Source organism: Ahaetulla prasina, chromosome 3, assembly GCF_028640845.1.
Source record: "Ahaetulla prasina isolate Xishuangbanna chromosome 3, ASM2864084v1, whole genome shotgun sequence".
In the NCBI taxonomy this organism is placed as follows: domain Eukaryota; kingdom Metazoa; phylum Chordata; class Lepidosauria; order Squamata; family Colubridae; genus Ahaetulla; species Ahaetulla prasina.
In genome coordinates this window covers 83812913-83835813 of record NC_080541.1, presented here as the reverse complement: position 1 = coordinate 83835813, position 22901 = coordinate 83812913, and the positions used below count along the sequence as shown (strand labels likewise).

The 22901-nt window shown below is 39.5% G+C and overlaps 1 protein-coding gene across 1 annotated transcript in view; it reads right to left on the bottom strand.

The window, feature by feature from the left end:
- Positions 1 to 4412: 4412 nt before the first annotated feature.
- Positions 4413 to 22901, bottom strand: part of DUSP22 (dual specificity phosphatase 22) — a 40155-nt gene continuing 21666 nt past the window's right edge. Inside the window, exons 5-7 of the mRNA XM_058175033.1 lie at positions 16654 to 16728; positions 15286 to 15457; positions 4413 to 5539 (exon numbers count right to left, since the gene is read on the bottom strand). Coding sequence (XP_058031016.1) covers positions 5408 to 5539; positions 15286 to 15457; positions 16654 to 16728 — 379 coding nt within the window. The 3' untranslated portion in view covers positions 4413 to 5407. The remainder of the gene's footprint in view (positions 5540 to 15285; positions 15458 to 16653; positions 16729 to 22901) is intronic.

Here is a 22901-nt window from a genome sequence, read left to right as displayed (position 1 = left end):
GCCTGAATGATACCAGCTTGGGGAAGTATATTTCCTTACTGGAGCTTTACAGAAGAATCCTGTACTTATCAAATACAAAGCAAAATACTCTTAGATAACAAAGTAGAGCTTAACTGGGCAACTACCAGATAGATGTTAGAACTGGCATTCTCAGAATTTCCAATTTTCAGAATCAGTTTTAAAAATATTGGGAATTTTATATCTATAGACCCGTAGTGAAGGTAGAAGGCTCATTAATAAGAACTTTAGTAATGGGGGAAAGGAGGAGAAAGAAGAAAGAATAAAAAGTAATTTTCAGTTACATGAATTAACTTAATTAATTAACCTCTGCAAGGTCCCTTCCAACTCTTGTTATTTTGTTATTTGTTATCTTGGAATGTCCCTTAAATCCACTGAAGCATTGGCAGTAAACTTAAATCAGTTTACGTTAAACCATCAGCATGAAGCTGACAAAAGTTAGAAATGCTTCGTGCTGTGAGAAGACTTGAAAGAGGGAGGAAGAACATGGAATTTTTGAGCATAGACCTTAGACCACCAATGACTGTGATCTTTCAGTTTCCCTCATGTTCTTTCTCAAAGCATTAACCATTGTCATCTACGTATCTTGAATGACTCGCTGACCCAACGCCTGCTGAATCATTAACTTGTTTTTCATTTAATTTGATCATCATATGTGGGGTGATTTTTCACCCCACGTGGGTACAGCTGAAGAAAACTGTGGGTTGATCCCCATATATATTGTATATATATATCACAAGCAACTATTATTCAGAAGTCAGAATTCTATGCTACATCCATAGCCACCTGAAGTTAAAAAATCTGCTAGGGCACATCAACATGAACACACAATTTCTCAATCTTTCTAATCCAAGGTCTCACTGAGTTGGGTTGCAGTTTCTATTATCACCAGCCCACATAAAGTTCTGGATGTATCATAATTCCTCCTCCTCCTCCTCCTCCTCCTCCTCCTCCTCCTCCTCCTCCTCCTCCTCCTAATACTACTATTACTATTACTACACCTAAACCAATTTGAAAGAGATAGCTCAGCAATGACTTCGTCTGTTTATAATTGTTCGAATTTTGATTCTGCAAGAATTTGCTTGGCTGTCTTACGATGGTCCTATAGGTCAGTCCTCCTTCCCATTTGGAACATAAAATAACAACTCTAATGTGTCTTACTTGGCTACCACATGTACTTTGAATCTTGAGGCACACTAAGTGGAATAATAACTGGGACACACAATAAACTGCTCCTACTGTATTACAAATCCAGCAACTAGTCATGCCCTTCTTCAAGATGCTATGTTCCATTCAAGTCCCTTCTCCTTAAGAAAAATATTCAGTGATCAGCACAAATATTTATTCACCCTGGATTGTTCTGTTTGTAGAAACCTCTCGTATTCCTGTGGATACTGCTGAATCTATACTTTACAAAAAAGAACATATTGCTAGTATTAATTACTAGTATACATTATTAGTATTGTGGCCCAAATAGTTTTCTCAGGAAATTCTAGTTTTATTGATCTCTAGAACTGATTTCCCATGTTTCTGGGCTTCAGAATTTTAGATGATCACAATGATCTGAGATGATATTTGAAGTGCTATTTGTGCCAAATGATTGGAAAAATATTCTTGTATCATCCACAAGTCCTGTTTGTCCCATGCAAAGATGTTGACTAATTGATGGTCCAGGATAGGAACACCTAATGTCCTCGACCTGACCGTTGCCCACTGAGCAGGTAGCTTCTTTCCTCTTTCAAATCAAAAGTATTTTCTAACTTCTGCCAGCATAAGCAGTGTGGTTTGAGCCAGTTAATTTCATTGTAGGTAATGCCCCCAGTGGGCCTGTTGGCTAGTGCAGAGGTCTCCAACCTTGGCAACTTTAAGACTTGTGGACTTCAACTCTCAGAATTCCTCAGGCAGCTGGCTGAGGAATTCTGGGAGTTGAAGTCCACAAGTTTTAAAGTTGCCAAGGTTGGAGACCCCTGGGCTAGTGTATGGGGCTGCCTGACCCTCTTCAGAAGGAATATTCCCATCCCATCCCGACTATGCTTCACTTTGTGAAATATCTTGGAGCATGAGGAGGATTCCATTTACACCTGGAAACACCAGTATTTTGAGACACCAGCACAACAGTCTGTCCTGGTAAGACACCAGTGCACTACCAAATGAAGGTGCTATGAGCGGCAATGGGATAGCTGCTTTAACCTGCTTGTCCCTGTTTATCCCGGCAGCGAAAATGCAATGTAGCTGGCAGAGCTATTTTTCCTGCTCTAACACCTTTTTGCACAATCTCTGGGATACTTCTGGGTGCAGGTGCTACGGCCCCTTGCTGCCGTATATGGGTTTGAGATATTTGGAAGGCTGGATGAAATTGACAAATGTTCTACCAGTTTCCCCTTCTACTTCAGGGGACAGGATGATGGTAACATTTTCTACAGGTCTTCTACATCTGCAAAACTGATAAATGTGAACAATGGGGAGCTTCATCTTACATCACTTCTCTGACCCGCCAACCTGTCAGTTGGGTTGTTTTTGATATAGGGTTACCAATGTTGCAGAACACTAATTGGCTCAAGTTACCCTGAGGAACTATCTCACCCCAATGGGATTGGCCTATCCCACTCAGTCCAGAAAAGGTTGAAAAATTTCAGATAGCAGGATCTAGGATAAGAGCCTTTTCTGGTTTGTGTCCCAGTGGTGGAATTCAATTTTTTTTTACTACAGGTTCTGTAAGTGTGGCTTGGTGGGCATGGCAGGAGAAGGACACTGCAAAATCTCCATTCCCACCCCACTCCAGGGGAAGGATACTGCAAAATCCCCATTCCCTCCCCAACTCCTGGGGGAAGGATATGGCAAAATCTCCATTCCCACCCCACTCTGGGGCCAGCCAGAGATGGCATTTGCCGGTTCTCCAAACTACTCAGTTTCCGCTACCGGTTCTCCAGAACCTGTTAGAACCTGCTGGATTTCACTCCTGGTATGTCCCCCCCACACCTTTTGAACATTGCTGCTAGAAGTGAAATGCACCCCCATCCTCTTGGACTTCTTGAAGGATCTCCAAACTTGGCTGGACTCTAGCGGGGGAATTTTACACGGGTGGTGGATGGTGGAGTAAGGGAAGAGCTCACTTTTATACTGTTCATGTACCTAGTATCTCGTTTGATCTAATTCTTGTTGATCTTAATTTTTTTATATTCATTCATTCATTATTTTCTATAGTCATTCACCTCAGTCAATGACTGTATGTGGGACTGTCCTTGAAGACAACTCAGAAGCTACAATTCATCCAGAATGCAGTAGCATGAGTCATTATGTCCATGTGACACCATTACTTGGCCAGCTATACTACCAATAGGCTTCCTGGTGCAATGCAAAATGCATATAAAGCCCTATGTGGTCAAGTGATTTGCAGGATGTACCTTTTCCCCAGGCTATCTGCCTACCCCACATGCACCAATAGGGTGCACAGTGGTCCCTATCTTATGGAATGAAATTCCTGCTGACCTTCAGTTGACTCTGATCACGATGGCCTTTAAAAGACATCGGCTCTTTGGATCATGATATGTTGGTATCCCCACTGGATGATGGTGCATTGGCTAACCATTATATTACTTTATATTTAAAGTAATTTGTACGTTTAGTACTCATGTTTTGTTAAAGCTGGGCAGCCATACACACTTTAAACAAATATATAAAATTTAAAAACTTTGGATGGAACATTTTATGTGAATATAGAATTGCAAATTGGACACTAAATGTGATAAAAGCAGTCTATGAAAGAGGTAAAACATGCACAGGACTATATTAAAGGCATGGTGTATGGTTCAACATTGACTATGGAGTTTTAGCAGGAAAAGGTAATGCCCCCTTGGTTTTTAGAATGTATTTGGGAATGTGTGTGCTTTCATAAAGAGGGCATTGCTGTGCTCTTGGCTGAGAATCCAAATGATCTTCAGAGAATGACAGATTCTATGATGTAATCCAGGGGTACCCTGGAAACAGCAAAGGACACAATGCCTCTGCCAGTGAAAACAGAGCTCAGGAGGCGGTCCTCCCGAGCTCAGTTTTCACTGGCAGAGCACTGCAGGAGGCCGTCGCAGCCGAAAACGGAGCCCACCCAGCCACCCACCCCAGCCGTGCCCACCCAGCCCCTGAGGTCAAACACAACCCTGATGCGGTCCTCAATGAAATCAAGTTTGACACTCTGATGTAATGAGAACCATGGATCTGAATGTATTTTTTTCCTCTTCTAGTATGGGATATAATTCTCAGACTTAATTATATCCAAGACAATCTCCAGCCTTTGCAGAACACTTAGAATATTCTCTTCTGTTTGACCATTTAACATTTTCTTTATCACAATTATTGGTAACCTCTAAAAGTGATGACATACTTTCACACTATTTTTTAAAAAAAAACATCCTGAAGCTTTTATTGAATATATTCCACTGAGAAAAGCAGTCAAACATGACACTTCATCAAGATACTTAATATACAATAAAATCTTTTTGCCAGTAGTATTTGGGGGGAATTTTTGACATTATTATAGCACTGTAGCCATTATTAGAATTTATTTAAAGATTAAGACAACGTCTTAATCTTTAAATATATTCTGTACATTCCAATATACTTTCAGTAGTCCTCCACTGTTGAAGTATTAAAAGGATTAAAGAAAAACAATTAACAGCTTCTCTGAGAGAAACACCAGGGCAATAAATACTGCAACGTCGTCTATGATATTTTTCCATCAGTCGATTCAAACAGACGTTAGAGAGGAATCTCTTTTAAAAATCATTTCTAAACGAAGATACACGCACGAGAGCAGCAACCATGCATATCATCATAGCCTGGCTTAATTTGGGTGCAACATTTTCTCACTGCTGAAGAACAGCGCTGCTATTTTAAACAGCCTTCTTCTGTTGCTGCGGGCCTGGCTGTAGCGAAATCAGAACTCCCGTTGAGTACAAGTCGCTCCCCGGGGTACACATTCTCTCCCCACCACCACTTTAGAAAAACCCTACATAATTTGAAAAGTGCAGCTGTGCCAAACTCTTGTCTTTGCAGGCGGCCTGAAGAATAGGAATCTGCAGAACTGTATGTGGCCATGAGAGTGCGGCCTGCTCTTTTTGCACTGCAGGGAAAAAGAGTAGGGCCTTCGCATAATAAAGGCAAGATCAACCATGAGTATAACAAGGTTCATGTTCTGGAGTCCCACTCCTCAAATATTTAAAGTCAGGTGTATTATAACAACCCAAATAGCCCCTGCGCCCTCCCCTCAATTATTCCTTTCCAAGCAATCCTTTTTCAGCACGTGCAGAAAGAAGTGAGTGCAAGTTACCCTGCTTAGTTGTGACTATATCCTGAACGTTACAATAAATGATCGGCAGTCACCGAAGCAACACTATCATTCTACGGCCTTCCAGACATATTTGTAAGGATCTGCTGCATGGAGTCTGTGCTGCTGCAAAAGAGCCTCGGCATCTTGTTTGTCTTGCAAAGGGTTTTCGCCATACTCTGCTTTAAGCCAATCTCGATACTGGAAAGAGGGAAGCACAAGAGACAATTCAGGAAGGTTTAAAGGAAAGTGGGTAAGGACAGTTGACACATTAAATTTTGTCTAAACTTTGAAAAAACAAACACTCGAGTTAGTCCAATTATGTAGGTAAATGTTAATAATGCAACACACATAAGAAGCAATACAAGGCACATAGAACAGGAAGCTGGCTGGGAAATTCTGGGAGTTGAAGTCCGCCAGGCTTAAGGTTGGAGACCCCTGACATAGAAGACATTACATCACTTGCAGTGGATTTCATCTTATACAGGTACACTGGACTTCACCTTAGTCCTCAACTTATGACTGCAATGGAGCGCAAAATTTATGTCGCTAAGAGAGACTGTTGTTAAGTGAGTTTTGTCCCATCTTACGACTCTTCTTGCCACGATTGTTAAGTGAATCACTGCAGTTGTTAAGTTAGTAACGTGATTGTTAAGTGAATCTGGTTTTCCCATTGACTTTGCTAGTCAGAAGGTAGCAAAGGATGATCACATGACACAGCAACCGTCATAAATACGTGCCAGTGAATTGTGATCACGAGATCATGGGGAGGCCGCAACGGTCATGAAAAAAACTGTTGTATGTCACTTTTTTCAGTGCTGTTGTAACTTTGAACTAAACAAACTGTTCCAAGTTGAGGACTAATTATATTTGGACATCCCACGGAACTATTGACGTGTGGGGATGTAACTATGATTCTGATGCATATAGAATGAAAGTTTCGTGCGTTTTAATAGATTCAAGTAAGATATTTAGGGACATTTAATTAAGAAGAACCATGGACAGAAACAGATATTTAAGTCTTTTCTATACATGGTACTTTTCTTCTACAAACATATATTGCTTACCCATATAGTAAAACACTGAAGCCTGTGTGTCTATCATCAAAAAAGCAATTTTTAAGTAAGCCAAGAAGCCTGTGGAGGCTATAATATACAGAAATGTTAATCATGATCATTGTTAGCCGTGAGACTTGAATCCTCTGAAAACAAGTATAAGAACAAGTGCCAACCTGGGTCCTCATCAGGGCTGGCATTTTCTATTCAGAACAGCAGCACAAATGCAAAGCTTTTTTTAATCGTGCTGACCAACCCTCCTATATGAAACATTGCCAATCATTTCATTTCTAATTAACACAAGTTTAGCACACTGAAGATTTTTTACTCAAATGTTATTCAGTGTCCATTTGATATTTTGGCAAAATGAGCTGTGTCATTTATGCAAACACAAAAGAAAGTTTGGGCTGAAGCCCTTCATGGAATACTAATACTGGAAATGCTGTTCTTGGAACATGAGCATTAGAAATGGCACTAGAGCCGTGAAAGAAATATATAACTAAGTTACAACTTCTCCCAGAAAAGGATTAAGACATTTTCCTGTGTGGGGCAGCAAGAAATTGCTCCAGTGCCCGAGAAAGAAATCTAACATACTTCCCTATGTTAGAAAAATATAACTGAAAACTTACTGCATATTCAGTGATATTCCAAATCTGTCTTAACGGTTAAATGAAATGGCATGACATGTAGCACATTTCATATGACTGTGGTCAAATGTCACATGGATGGCAAAATTCAAAATGACTAGCAACAAGCAAACAGGCAGACAATTTCTGAAAGCATCAACTGAATTTGCAGGAAGTCAAGAAATTTTGCTCATGTTAGCTACCTTGGCCAACATTTGGCTTTGTTTTTTTGTTTTTTTAAGAATGACATTCTCCCAGATTTCACCACTACAAAGCTAGGTTCACACATTGAACTGCTTTAGAAGAATGAATAAGTCACAACTGGCTTATGTGACTAAATCAAACCAAACCAAATCATGCTGTAACATAGAAAGTGAATCCAGCCATTGTGCATGAAGCTGCTTTATATCAAAGCAGTTTATCTTAGTATAAGATGAGACTTACTTATCTTGCATTGAGATACGTGTGTGTGTGTGTGTGTGTGTGTGTGTGTGTGTGTGTGTGTGTGTGTGTGTATGTGTCAGTGGTGAAATCCAATTTTTTTTACTACCGGTTCTGTGGGCATGGCTTGGTGGGTGTGCTGTGCTTGGTAGGCGTGCCTCGGTGGGCATGGCAGGGGAATACTGCAAAATCTCCATTCCCACCCCACTCCAGGGGAAAGGATATTGCAAAATCTCCATTCCCACCCCACTCTAAGCCAGCCAGAGGTGGCAAATGCTGGTTCTTCAAACTGCTCAAAATTTCCGCTACCGCTTCTCCAGAACCTGCTGGATTTCACCCCTAATGTGTATATGTATATATGTATGTATATGTGTGTGTGTTTGTATAAAACCTAGCCTCATTAAATTGCTAGTGGTGGCTTTTAAAAAGAATATTTCTACACTACCCTTACTAAAGCTGTTCAGAGCATTGCAAAGCACCTGGAAAAAAACTTTAGCCATTAAAATATCTAGAAGCTATTTTCCAGAAGAAAAGCATATGTCACATGTCACATAATAGGCACCAGAGATCAGCTGAAACAGCAGCGCTGTTCTAGAAATACATTAGTCATCCCCCAAACACAATGTTGTTTTAATAGCTAATAGTTTTATTAACTTCTGTCTGTTGATTTATATCACACCATCTTGCTGACATTTGTGGAAAGGCAGTCCAGAAATAACTGTAATAAGAACACTTACATAGCCATAGAACAGTTCTAGAAATACATTAGACCCCCCCAGCCACAATGTTGTTTTAATATCTAATATTTTAAAAATGTCTGTCTGTTCATTTATATCATATAATCTTGCTGATATTTATGGAAAGGCAGCCCAGAAATAATCATAATAAGAATAGCTACATAGCTGGAATTGCAATGGGAAGGTCTTATGCAGTCTTATTCTAAAGATCTTTCTTGTCCTGAGATGTCATTAATTGAACCCAGAACTCTACAAAAAATGTTTTCTATTTGGTAATCAACAAGAGTTGATTGCATTTTTTTAGTCCTTTTGCAACAGCTACAGCTATATCTAGCAACACCTGGCTTAGTGAAACGATCAAGTGGCTTCTATAAAATGAATGTAAAATCTACATGGAAGCCATTCTGTTTCAATAAAATTTGATACAATCCAACAGAAAGAACAATGGTATGATCAAGACGTCTGACTTTTTCTCCCCTGAATCCAATAATATGGAAGATAAGATACTATAGCAAGAGAAGAGAAAATTTGGACCAAAATCAAATAAAAGCAGATGTCTATGGAAATTCTCAGTCATCCAGGTCATGGTTGTCCCAAAGGTGCTTTTTCAAGAGGCAATTGGCCTTTCTGGTTTTTCTTTGAAGATGTTTCACTTCTTATTGAAGAAGCTTCCTCAGCTCTGACTGGATGGCGGGGAGCGGAAGGATTTATACTCCTTGCAGACAGCTGATCATTTGCATTCTTTTAGTGATTCATTAATGCCACCTGTTTTATCTGTGTCATCAGGGTCACCTGAGTGATGCAAATGGGTGTGGAGACTTCTTGGAATTGGAGATAGAGTTATTATTTTATTATTCAAATTTTTATTATTCAAATTTGATGATATCGTATCCCTCCCACTCTGTTCAATTTTGACACAGATGGCCTCTTTGACCCCTCTTTCAAACCAGTGGTCCTCTCTGTCCAAAATGTGGACTTTGTTGTCCTCAAAAGAGCGGCCCGTGACTTTTAAATGCAGATGGGCTACTGAATCTAGTCCTGATGGGTATGTTCTCATCACAACAATCAAGTCCAGTTGCCTCTTGAAAAAGCACCTTCGGGAAAATAAAAGCAGACTTGGTCCAGATAAAAACATGAGAACAAAGGAAGTGTGATTCCAAAACATGGGAAAAGACAAGATTACCCCTACACCAGGGGTCGGCAACCTTAAACACTCAAAGAGCCACAAAGGTCCTAACCAGAGAACCGGAACGCTAAAGCTGACCAGAAATCTGGTTCCCCCACTACAGAGTCTCCTCCTAGTTCCCCCACTACAGAGTCTCCTTTTTCCTCTAGCTGTCCTAACTGAAAGCCCTATCAATTGTGGAGCTGACCGGAAAACCCACCCCTTGCCATTAAGTCTCTTCCTGGTGCGTCATGCTTTTTATCCCCATAACCGGAAGCTCCTGTCAAAATTGTGGCAGTGACAGGGAGCCGCAGCAGAGAGATGAAAGAGCCACATGCGGCTCCAGAGCCACAGGTTGCTGACCCCTGCCCTACACAGTGGCTGGCTTCACACAACATGAAGTTATGTCTTGTACCAATGAGGTTACCTAGCTGGGTAACGAAATGTCTGTAAGTAAACACTCAAGCTCAGTGAGTGCCAAAAACTCCACAGTCCAACCCTGAGCTATAGGTAGATATTCTCTTCTATTGCATCCCAGTGTCTTGTGGATCTTAATTGATTGTACATATTGTATAAGCCTATGTACATATGCCCAACATGGTATTTGTTTGGACATAGTTAATTCAGTTTAAGATTTAATCGAATTTCATGAGATCGGCTAACTATTTTCTGGATCATCCAAACTATAGTTACAACTGAGTTTTGGGGAAGAAAAGGGAAGGGGCTCTTCTCATGGTATATTGTTACACAGCTCCTCAGTTCAATATAACTTCAAGTTCTGAATGGGGTTTGTGTAGTATACATGCCTTCCAGCCACATCAGCTGCTCATCATACCATTTAAAAAGTAGATCAGTTTGTCTTCCTTAAGAGAAAATATTTGTAGGTTTTCACGGGTATAGATATCATATTCGGGTCTTTTCCCGTGTAAGATTGAGAGTATATTGGCGACGTTTCAAGACAACACAAGACTCAGGAGGTCACATTCCCAGAACTCAGGACATTTTCACACAGCCCATTACCACTACAGAAGATCACATTCCCAGAACTCAGGATGTTTCCACACAACCCATTATCCAGGTCGTTACAACACAAAAGACTAATGGGCACATAACTAGGACCACACCCACACAGGATGCTATGAAACAGCCGACTAATGTGCAAATACCCACTCCACCTACCAATCAAGATGCAACCACACAGCCAACCAACCCGCTTACAGCAACAAAGCCAACACTCCACACTTCCCCACCAATATTTATAGAGAGACGGCAGCTTTGACCATGCTTTGCTCGCACAAGCACGAAGCCGTAAGCACCAGCCTGAAGATGACGAGTGAGACCTTGTCAAAACGTTGCCAAGATACTCTCAACCTTACATGGGAAAAGACCCCAATATGCCAATACGCCAAGACCTACATATATATATATTACATATATAGTATATACATGCACATACATATACATATATACACACACATATATATACATACATACACACACACACAAATATATATATATATGTCTTTGGTTGTTCGGGTTTTCTCCTGTGTAAAAATCAATTTTACATGGGAGAAAACCCGAACAACCAAAGACCTATATACAAACACCCGTGAAAACCTCAGAAAACAAATATATATATATATATACACACACACATATATATATACATATATATATACATATATACATATACATATACATATACATATACATATACATATACATACATACATACATACATACATACATACATACATAGTTAGTAAAAACATGGTCATTAAAATGAATCTGGCTTCCCCATTGACTTTGCTTGTAATAAGATTGCAAAAGGTGATTACATGACCCCGGGACACTGCAACTGTCATAAATATGAGTCAGTTGCCCAAGTATCCAAATTTTGATCACATGACCAGGGGGATGCCACAATGGTCGTAAGTGTGAAAAATGGTTGTAAATCACTTTTCTTCTTTGTCATTGTAACTTTGAAGAGTCACTAAATGGACTATCGTAATTCGAGGACTACCTGTATGGATGCGTTATATATGGAATGACAGGGCAGCTGATGAAGTGTTTCCCGCCACCCCTCAGGAAATCAGGGCAACCTGGTCTACCCAATTATGGGATAGAGCTTCTGCTTTCGCCTTCCTGCCCCAATCCAGAAGCCTTCGCAGGCAGTCGCTTTCGCGACGAACTATTTTTGTGTTGAATTTATATTTATTGATATTTGTGTTGCATTTCTTTGTTGATACATATAAATTCGACAGGGCTGATGACCTTTCCAGTCCCATCCCATTAAAGAGAAAAGGCAGAAGCTTCCCTAGTTTCCTTTAAGAGCTGTTTCCATACTAGGATCCTAAATTCACAGCAGTATATTTTTTTCCGCTAGGGAAGAAGGATGTAAGTCACCTTGTTTGTTCTTTAGCGGATACAAACAGGAAATATCTCCCTTTGTGGGACTGAGAAAAATATCTTCTGAAGGAAGAATTAAAAAAAAAGAATTAAAAAAAGATCCTTGTTCTGAAATGGCTCAATACAGCTTCAAAGGAAAGCTTGGTCCAACCTCCTTTTCATTGAGAGCATATCTGTGCAAAGCAAAGCAGCAAAAGAACTGTGCAAAAACAATCAAAGCCCAACAAATCATTTCAATATGTTTGTGCTGACAGATTAAACAGGATCCCATTGACAATCATATTATCACATCCACATCCCATCTGGTAGATCAGGGTTACACAATCAAATTTAGGAGTAGGTGTACTCTCCATCTATTTTTTCCTTTTAGCACAGTGAACAATCACAATTTAGCAGTGATTGAGGGCAGAGCAGGAGCTGCAACTGAAGCTAAGTGAGACTGCAAGAACTCAGGATCTTCAGGCTCTGTCCCTCAGCAATAGATCCCCATTATCATCATGTTACATACCATGAGGAGAATAGAATAGAATAGAATAGAATAGAATAGAATGGAATGGAATGGAATGGAATAGAATAGAATAGAACAGAACAGAACAGAACAGAACAGAACAGAACAGAACAGAACAGAATAGAATAACAAGAGTTGGAGGGACCTTGGAGGCCTTCTTGTCCAACCCACTGCTCAAGCAGGAAGCCTTATACCATTTCAGACAAATGGTTATCCAATCTCTTCATAAAAACTTCCAGTGTTGGAGCATTCACAACTTCTGGAGGCAAGTTGTTCCACTGGTTAATTGTTCTAACTATCAGGATCACTGGGCATGTCTCTAATATGGGGGAGGCAAAGCAATCTGGGTTCAGGAGCAGAAAAGTCATAATTAAGCTGCAGTTTTAAAATATACTCACACATGGACTAAGCTGGTTAAGTGATCATGAATTTTCAGGGTCTATATGGCTATGTTAAGCTAATACCTTTTTTAAAGTCAATGTATACATTTGAAGACAAGTGAAGAAATTATCTTATGACACTGAAATTCAACGAGGGAGGGAGAGAGGGAGAGAGAGGAAAATCCACTGATTTTCCTAAAAGGGTATTTATGAAATGCAAGGGCATTTTATCAACTATCAACTATAAAATTATTGCAAAGGTTGAAAATTATTTTTTTTAAAAAGTTTTTAATTTTTTTTTAGATAAACAAACATACAATATATATGTTTGTTTGCCATTCAGTGTATCACCTCTAAGGGTCTCTGGTGGCTCAGACTGCTAAGACAGTCTGTTATTAACAAAGCTGCTTGCAATTACTGCAGGTTCAAGTCCCACCAGGCCCAAGGTTGACTCAGCCTTCCATCCTTTATAAGGTAGGTAAAATGAGGACCCAGATTGTTGGGGGCAATAAGTTGACTTTGTATATAATATACAAATGGATGAAGACTATTGCTAACATAGTGTAAGCCGCCCTGAGTCTTCGGAGAAGGGCGGGATATAAATGCAAATAAAAAAATAAAAATAAAAAAAAAATCACCTGAGTACATCTTTTGTGTTTTCTTCTTGCTCCTCCAATATTTATTCTATCTTAATATTATCATTTCATCTATTATAACATTTTTGCCACATTTCTTACATATTAATACATTATATATATATATATATATATATATATATATATATATATGTATATATATATATATTCTCTAACCATTGATAAAATTGCCCCATACCTTAAAATATTCTGATTCCTCTTTTTCTTTAATTGTCAAAGTTAATCTATTCATTTCTGCACATTCCAATATTTTCCTAATTACTTCTCCCTTTGTTTCTCTGCTTTCCATCTTTGCCACCACCTGTAATTGCTTTACCATAAATTGCCAATTCACATTATCGAACTTCTGTGCATCTAGAAATATCATCCCCATTTGTTTTTCTGGGTGTATTTCATAGTATTCCAAAATATTCAAAATTGTCCTCATATTATCTCTAATTTGTCTTTTAGATAAAATGCTATTTTGGTCCATATGAATAAATTCATTTAACAACCTCAAAGCTTGGAAATTAAAGAGGGAGATATCCAGATTGGAAATTCCCTTAATGTCCCTAGTCAGTAATATTTCCATTTACTCTAATTCTCAATAAAGTGCAATGGGTTACAGTTCTGAAAAGTAAATATTTAGTACTAAAACTGCTCAAACTTACAAATACTAACTGAGCATCAATTTATTAATATTATTAAAAAGCTAAATATGGCTTGAGTCCCAATTTTGGATAACAAACTTGATAAGTGAGGAATGAGGATCAGTTAGAGAAGGTTTTAGATTTATGAGCTGAGAGCTGCAACAATATTGGTCTGATGGCTAATCTATTCAGGGTGTTTGATCCAATAGCACACTTGGGCACTAGGGAAATAGAAGTGACAGATCCAGCTGTCCCACATGAAGAACTGTCTATGGCAGGAGTGTCATACTCAAGGCCCGCAGACCGGTTCTGGCCCACAGGTGCTTAGTTCTGGCCTGTCGAGCTACCCTGGAAACAGCAAAGGACTGGGTCGCGATGCCTCTGCCAGCAAAAACGGAGCTCGGGAGGAACAAGCAGGCCCTCTGCCCGGCTCTGTTTTTGCTGGCAGAGGGCTGCAGGAGTCTGTCACAGCCAAAAACAGGGCCTGGGAGCCCGTTTTCACTGGCAGAGTGCTTGGGCCACCACAAGCGCCCCTGACACGAGTGACATCATGCTGGCCATGTCCACCCCAGCCACGCCCACCCCAGTCCCCCAAGGTCAAAGAACCATGATGTGACTCTCAATGAAATTGAGTTTGACACCCCTGGTCTATGGAGATTCTCAATCACCCAGGTCACTGTTGTCTCAAAAGTGGTTTTCCAAAAGGCAACTGGACTTGAAAATATTTCACTTCTCATCCAGTTCTTCAGTTCTGAAGAAGCTTCTTGGATAAGAAGTAAAACATTTTAAAAGAAAAAAAACCAAAAAAGTCCAGCTGTTTTTTGGAAAAGCACCTTTGGGACACATGGAAAATTAAACCAAGGCAAGGGCCTAGTCATATGAGCCACCACCAACTGTTTTATGGTGCCTATATTCCATCCTTCATCCACATTTTGGCACTTGCTAACATACTGCCCTACCAAAAAAAAAAAAAAAGTAAATACCAATTTCTCCAAAATTCTAAAGATTGATTTCAGAAGGTCATGCACAACGGAGTGTATTCAAACAATGTGGGCACTTCAGGCCCCCAGCCTATAAAGGTTATTGGCATCTGTACAAGATAAACCACTTCATGAAACAGCCATCTCTTGTCTGAATGGAAGCAGGGATCTTGTGAATCAAATCAACATTCTACATTGAGCAAAACTCATTCTGATCCCAGCCATGAAAATAAATTATGCAGCTCAGCAACTAGCTTACAAAATCCCTATTTCAGAGCAAACAAAAATAATTATTATAGTAATGAGAATTGATTCATGGCGTCTAACTTAAACTGGTGATGCCAAGGATCTAAGAACTTACCTGGGCCACTTCATTTTTTTCAAAGTTTTCAAGCTGTTGCTGGAAGCCCGTATTTGGACTGGCATATGATCTTGACACTCGGACAATGGACAATGCATCCTCCCAGCCAAAATCGGTGATAGTCATTATATAGGCCACAACCAAGGTTGCACTCCTGGAAACACCGGCAAGACTGCATCACCATGCCAATACAAGAGAAAAAAAATGTAAAGTGAAAATATGTAGTAAACTGAAGACCATGGGTGGATAGAAAAGAAACATGGTAAACTTTCCAGGAGAATAAACAAACCAACATGAGAGATGAATGAACTAACGTTGAAAAGAAACTTTAGTTCAGTGACAGAGCACATACTTTGCATGCAGAACATCCCCTATTTAATCCTTGGCAATTCTAGGTAAGGCTGGAAAAACTCTGCTCTATAATTGAGGACGGCAGCTGTTAGTCACCACCAGCAACAAACTGAATACAAAATACGCTTTGAAACCTCAGTGTTTAAGTTAGGAAAATTTAAGTGAGGGAAACCCTACAAAACATCTCGACTTTATTAATTTAATTGACGCAGACTCCAAGAATTCTTATCATGATATCGATTCCTGCTTCAGTCCTTAAAAAAATATAGTTCTCCAAGTACTTTAGTGGGAGAACCTATCCCACTAGGAAGATTGACTTTGGGAGCAGCTTAGCCAATTTTTTTTTTCTAAATGATAGGTTTTTTTGTACAAAAGATAATCTACAGGGAGAGTAACACTGTAGTGTCACAAAACAGAAATGCAACAGCTTCAAAGGGAAATCAATGTATTACGGCTAGCCCTCAACTTACAACAGTTCATTTAGGGACCGTTCGAAATGAGAACGGCACTGAAAAAAGTGACATTACCATTTTTCGCACTTATGACCACTGCAGTATCTCCATGGTTATGTGATCAAAATTCAAGGGCTTCACAACTGATTCATCTTTATGATGGTTGCAGTGTCCTGGGGTCATGTGATCACCTTCTGTGACCTTCTTACAAGCCAAGTCAATAAGGAAGCCAGATTCACCTAATCAACAATCAAAGTTGTTAGTCATTTAACAACTTTGGCAAGAAAGGACGTAAAATGGGCCAAAGTCACTTAACAAATGTTTCACTTAGCAACAGAAATTTTGGGCTCAATTGTGGTGGTAAGTCAAGGATGACCTGTATTGTGTATCCATAAAAATGAAAAGAATATAATTTAGAACGGGGGTCTCCAACCTTGGTAACTTTAAGCCTGGTGGACTTCAATTCCCAGAATTCCCGGGGAATTCTGGGAGTTGAAGTCCACCAGGCTTAAAGTTACCAAGGTTGGAGACCCCTGATTTAGAACACCTCTTGTTAAGTACATACCAGTGGACAAGACAGCCTTCACCACTAAGCCGACACTCGTGGATAAAAGCAATGCTTTCTTTAAAATGTCTTGCTCTAGAAAAAGAAGAAAGTTTACTAGTAGAATTATTTATTTATTTATTTATTTATTTGTCACAACAGTATATATAAGCATAAGCATGAAATAACTATACGATATATAAGCATAAATATAATCATAAGTATGTAATAACTATATGAAATTGGATACAATCAAAGGGAACATTAGGACAGGAATGGTAGGCACGTTGGTGCTCTTATGCACGCCCCTTACAGACCTCTTAGGAATGGGGTGAGGTCAATAGTAGATAGTTTTTGGTTAAAGGTTTGGGGATTTTGGGAAAAGACAACAGAGTCTGGTAGTGCATTCCAGGCATTAACAATCTGTTACTGAAGTCATATTTTCTGCAATCAAGATCGGAGTGATTCACATTAAGCTTAAATCTATTGTGTGTTTGTGTATTGTTGTGATTGAAGCTGAAGTAGTCTTCAACAGGAAGGACATTGTAACAGATGATTCTATGAGTTAAACTCAGGTCATGTCGAAGGTGGTGGAGTTCTAAATTTTCTAAACCCAGGATTTCAAGTCTGGTGGCATAAGGTATTTTGTTGTAATCAGAGGAGAACTCTTCTTGTAAAGTATTTCTGGACATGCTCAATTGTATTAATGTCCGAAATGAGGTATGGGTTCCAGACAGGCGAGCTGTATTCAAGAATTGGTCTAGCAAATGTTTTATATGCTCTGGTTAGTAGTGCAGAAGAAGCTGTTTCTGGAGAAGAAGCTAAGCAAGATTCAGTTTACAACTCTTAAAGCCTTTTTTGCGATGTAGTTGCAATGAGCTTTGGCACTTAGATCATTTGATATGAAAACTCCAAGGTGTTTAATGGGGTGGGGGTCATCTACAAGGTAATGTCCATCAAGCTTGTATTTAGAGTTCAGATTCTTTTTTCCAATGTGTAAAACAGAGCATTTGCTGGTTGAGATTTGGAGTTGCCAAGTTTTTGACCATTCCGACACAAAATCAAGGTCTTTTTGAAGGGTAGCTGTATTGTTGATAGTGTTAAATACTTTAACATCGTCAGCGAAGAGAACACAATTACTTATAATATGGTCACAGAGATCATTAATGTATAATATGAAGAGTGTTGGTCCAAGAATGCTGCCGTGGAGAACACCATTATTGACAGGAACAGGATTTGATAGGGCCCTGCCTATTTTGACCACTTGTTGACCACAGGAATGCTGTTATCCAATTGTGGAGGGGTCGGGAGATACTGTAGGATTTTAGTTTTAGGAGAAGTTTGTCATGTACCACAGAGTCAAAAGCTTTACAGAAGTCTATGTAAATTGCATCTATTGCTTTGTCCTGATCAAGATTTGTAGTCCATATGTTTTTGCAGTGCAGAAGTTGTAAATTACAGGATAATTTTTTTTCTGAAACCAAATTGTTTATTAGAGAGTAGGTTGTTTGTTTCAAGAAGTTAAGAGCGGTTTGTGTTGGGACCAGTTTGGTGCAACAGTGAACGTAATGAAATTGACATGGATGGACTTAAAAAGATATTTCAATGAATGTGTAAGTGTATTTCCTATATTTCTTGGACGTGCAAGTTTGACAGAACCCTAGTGAAGATATTTTGTTAGTTGCCAACACCTCAGTTTTCTACACTTAAGCTAAATGTTCCAGTACGTAGTCTGTGTTTTAGAGAAACAGTTAAAACTGCTGAAGTAGATCTCTGTTTTACATAAACTGCAATATAAATAGAAAATATACGTAATAGATCCCCGCAAAATGTAAATGTCTTATATATACATTCCCAAATAAACTTTCTTTTATTATACAAGGTAAGAAAGCCCTACAACAGGGGGGTCAAACTCGATTTCAATGAGGGCCGCATCAGAGTTATGTTTGACCTCAGGGGACCAGGGTGGGCATGGCCAACTTGCTGTCACTCGTGTTGGGGGTGACTGAGGTGGTCCGGCTCTGCCAGCGAAAATGGGCTTCCGAGCTCTGTTTTCGGCTGTGATAACCTCCTGCAACCCTCTGCCATCAAAAACGGAGCTTGGTAGGGCCGCCCACAGCCGTCCCATGCTCCATTTTTGCTGGCAAAGGCACCGCAGGCCAGTCCTTCGCTGTTTCCAGGGAGGGCCTGTGGGCCAGATCTAAGCATCCCATGGGCCAGATTCAGCCTGTGGGCCTTGAGTTTGCCCTACAATAAAAAATCATTCTGAAATGAATTCTGAAAAAGCACTATACAGCATGATATTCAACTCTCTAATCCCGAACAAAATTTGGGAAAGCTGCTCTAATAATTTCTAAGTATTATTAATAAATCCTTAACAAAGTGATCAGAGCTTTCAATGGACTTTTGGGCAGGGAAGAAGAAAGGAACAGAGAGGAAACAAGGGGTTCACTCTAATTCCACTTAGCTCTGGCCGCTCTCAGCAGACTCCAGTGGTGAAATCCAATTTTTTTTACTATTGGTTTTATGGACGTGGCTTGGTGGGCGTGGCTTGGTGGGCATGGCAGGGGAAGGATAACGCAAAATCTCCATTCCCACCCCACTCTGGGGCCAGCCAGAGGTGGCATTTGCCAGTTCTCCAAACTACTCAAAATTTCCGCTATCGGTTCTCCAGAACCTGTCAGAACCTTTCACCCCTGGTAGAATCACATGGAATGTGACCCTCAAAAAGAAAAACTTCCCCACCTCTACATAGCCAAGTATTTTGAGATTGGCCATAAATACAACTCAACTAGTTTGGGCATTTTTCAATTCAATTACATAATTAAAGTAAATATACATGTCACAGTCAGTCACTGCCAAACAATCTAGGATGTCACAAAGAGTATAACACACCAATTTAAAACATGTACATGTATCTACAATAAAAAGAATGCAAGTGCTAGTATATGAGGCAGGTAGGGATTATTGGAATTAAACCAGTTCCATGCTTAGCACTCCACTAAAGTACAGTTTTCACTGTTTTTTAAAACACAAGTGGGGGACATTTACTTTCCCCCTTCTCTTAGTCTGGAATAAACATTTTCACTAATAGTGGGAAACTTCTCAGCCTTGGTTTCAGAGGGTAAGCTTCTATAAAGGCTAGAGCACACAACGATAAGCCAATACCATACATGGAACAGAATTCGATAGAAGATGTGTGGATGTTTTTTTTCCTAGATACAGGATTCCCACATCTCTGCCTTTGGGGAAAGTTAAAAAAACAACTAACTAATTCAAATCAAGCAATTCAGGAGGACAAATTGTAAGCAAGATCCATAAGGAAACAGTCCACAACCAGAGTGAAATCTTTCAGTACTATCCACCAAGGAGTAGAACTGATGTCATAAAAAGTTATTTCAAAACTGCCTGTTTTCAAGACAATGAATCAGCTAGGGTTTGTTTGTTTGTTTACAATACTTCTGAAGGTAACGCTATCTGGATGTTCTTCAAAAAGATCGCAATTCACTTATCCTTCAAATAAACAAACTACGGTGTGTGTGTTTTTTCTTAATTAATAAGTGGCCCAAATTGAATTCCACAGCTTTGGAAAAAGGGCTAAGAATAAAAGTTGACTTCCACACTGGAACAACTAAAACACATCAATCCAACTCCATCCCAAGCAGCTGCTTTAGAAGCATATCGTGGATGATGGTATTAAAAGCTGTTGACAGGAGAATAAACAATGCTGCATTTCCTTCATCCTTCTATTGGCCTAAGGCAACTAAAGGAAACTCAGAGCCAAACTGAAATGGATTTATATCCTCAATGTCATTTGCTTAAGTACCTTCACCGCAAAATGCAGATAATGTTTGATATAATCATCAATCTTCATGAAAAGTTTATTTTTGTACATGACATAACAATGGGCAAAATAGTTAACTAAATAATTGAGAGAGGCTCAAGGTCAACATTTCTTCTGCGTACACTACAAAACCAGGATCGTGAGTAAAGTACAATTATTTTGAACAGATTTTCATTTAGAAGATGGATCTGAACCTGCTTCATTTCACTTCTTGGCATCTATGGAGATTCAGATCCAAAATGTTTCTGTAAAGGTTTCTTGCAACAAATGGAAAGCGCAGCTGAATATAAATACAAAATATATTCTGTTGCATATAAAAATCACCATGGTGGGAAAGTGGGTCTATAAAGATTAAATGACAAACAGACCTGGCTATAATCTGACTGGGCTCTTGTAATTGGGCTACTGCTGATTGTCCTGGAAACAGAACTGGATGGATGGAGAAATTACATAGGAATAAAACCATCCCCACATTTCCTGTTCTTCTCTTGTTTAAAAAAGAACATCATTTTTTCTGATACTCTTTTCTGATCTGGGATACCAAATCAGGTTGAACTGCACCTAGAACAACCCTGAAGACCATAATAGGCCATTTACAGAAGTCTAGATCAGGTTGATGAAGCAGATCAGGTGATCTCCAGAATCCCTTAGAATAAAGTTTACATAGCTTGTTTCTCAATTTCATCAACATTGTAGAGAATATTCTCTGTAAGAGGGATTTGAAACTCCCTCTTGAGGAAGGCTAATTTGGCCCCTTTGTTATTTCACTTCAGACAGCTTATGACAAATCTAGCATCCCTAATAAAGCTTAGCATTTCAACTATTTAAAATGCACTCTCAGTTTTAAATTACTTCCCTCCTATTTCTCCTATTCGTTTAGCACACTATTTGTAAAGCTGGGGAGGGGGGGGGAATTAACAGTTCTTTGGTCCACAAGCTAACTAACATATCTTTTAGGAATGAGTGACTTATCAAAGGTCTGATAAGAGTTATTTTGGGTGCCTGATGAAATCAGAAGACAATATTATAACGCCTCCCTTGAAAATTAACAGTAAAGGGAAAAATCCAACATGTCCTGCAAGCCAATGGCTATTAAGTCCCAGAAATCATTGCCCAATACATTTGAAGAGCAGAAAAAAGAGGAAGGTCCTGGCACGCCTTGCATTGCTTATATGTAAGAATACGTGTAGAATTCTTTATTGGCCAAGTGTGATCGGATACACAAGGAATTTGTGTGCATAAGCTCTCAGTGTACATACAAACAACATAGTGTTAAGTCATAGATCCTAAAGCATACAATACATTCATAAATCATAAGATACGAACAACAGTTGATAAATCATAATATACCAATTGGAGAACTTAGTAGGAAAGATGAGAGGTGAGGCAGATGAGAAGAGCACTCTGGTTTTGGATTTAACCACTGGCCCCTATGGAAAAAGCAAAAATGTCTCCCATATGGGAATATTGGGATCATCTTGAGAAACTGATGCAGTGGGCAGTGTATTATGAACCATCACTTGGGAAAAGATTGGAAAAAAACATGAGTCCTGCTCGTATCCAATGAGCTGAAATTGTCAACTGATGCAGTTGCAACTGGAAACTCACTGTTCTATGAGAGAAGCAAATATGCTAAAAATAATTCTCGAAAGCATCGGGTGAAAGAGGCAGCACTCTGTTCGGAGCGAAAAGGCAGCAGCTCCGTTTCCTTCCGTGGGCTCCAGGCAGGCCCTTTGAAACTACTTTTGTTTCTCTACAAATCAAGATTATCAGGAAGTGCCTCTCCTCTCTCCCCCCCCCCTTTTTCCTCTCCTTTACCTCTCGTCAGTACAAACAGTGAAGGCTACCCCAAAGCGCAGCTGTCGCTTGAATATTCTTGGGTAGCTTGTATCATTCCACTCTAGTTGCAAGTCTGAGCAGCTCTGCCGTGAAGTAAAAAGCCTTTTGAGAATAGGCCCAGCTCATCTGTGATTCAGCAAAAAATGCACACACCGAAGTGCCAAGTACTATGGTCGTTCAAGCTTTTAAGTAGCTGGCAAAAGGCTAGCACAGGTTCAAAAAGAAAGGGAGATCACTGGACATTTGAGGGGCTGCCTCAAATTCTGCTAGGTCATCACCTTTTTCTAACAAAAAAGTCAGCCATAGTCTCTATTTCTTATTCATCTATCCAGACACCTAACCAGAAGAAACAAGGCAACTTCTTTTTAACCATCGAAACACCAACACCAATTAGAACCAGTTTAGTAAACTCCATTAATGCAAAAGTTTTCCAGTGCATCAGATTAAAAGTATCCCCCCCCCCGTAAATAAACATAGGAAAGATTCACAGATATTTTTGTTCTTAACTTTCCTTAATACAGAGAGAGCACTACTTTTAACTACTTTGTTCATGCAACCTTCAAGAGCACAGCTTTCTTTTTCAGAC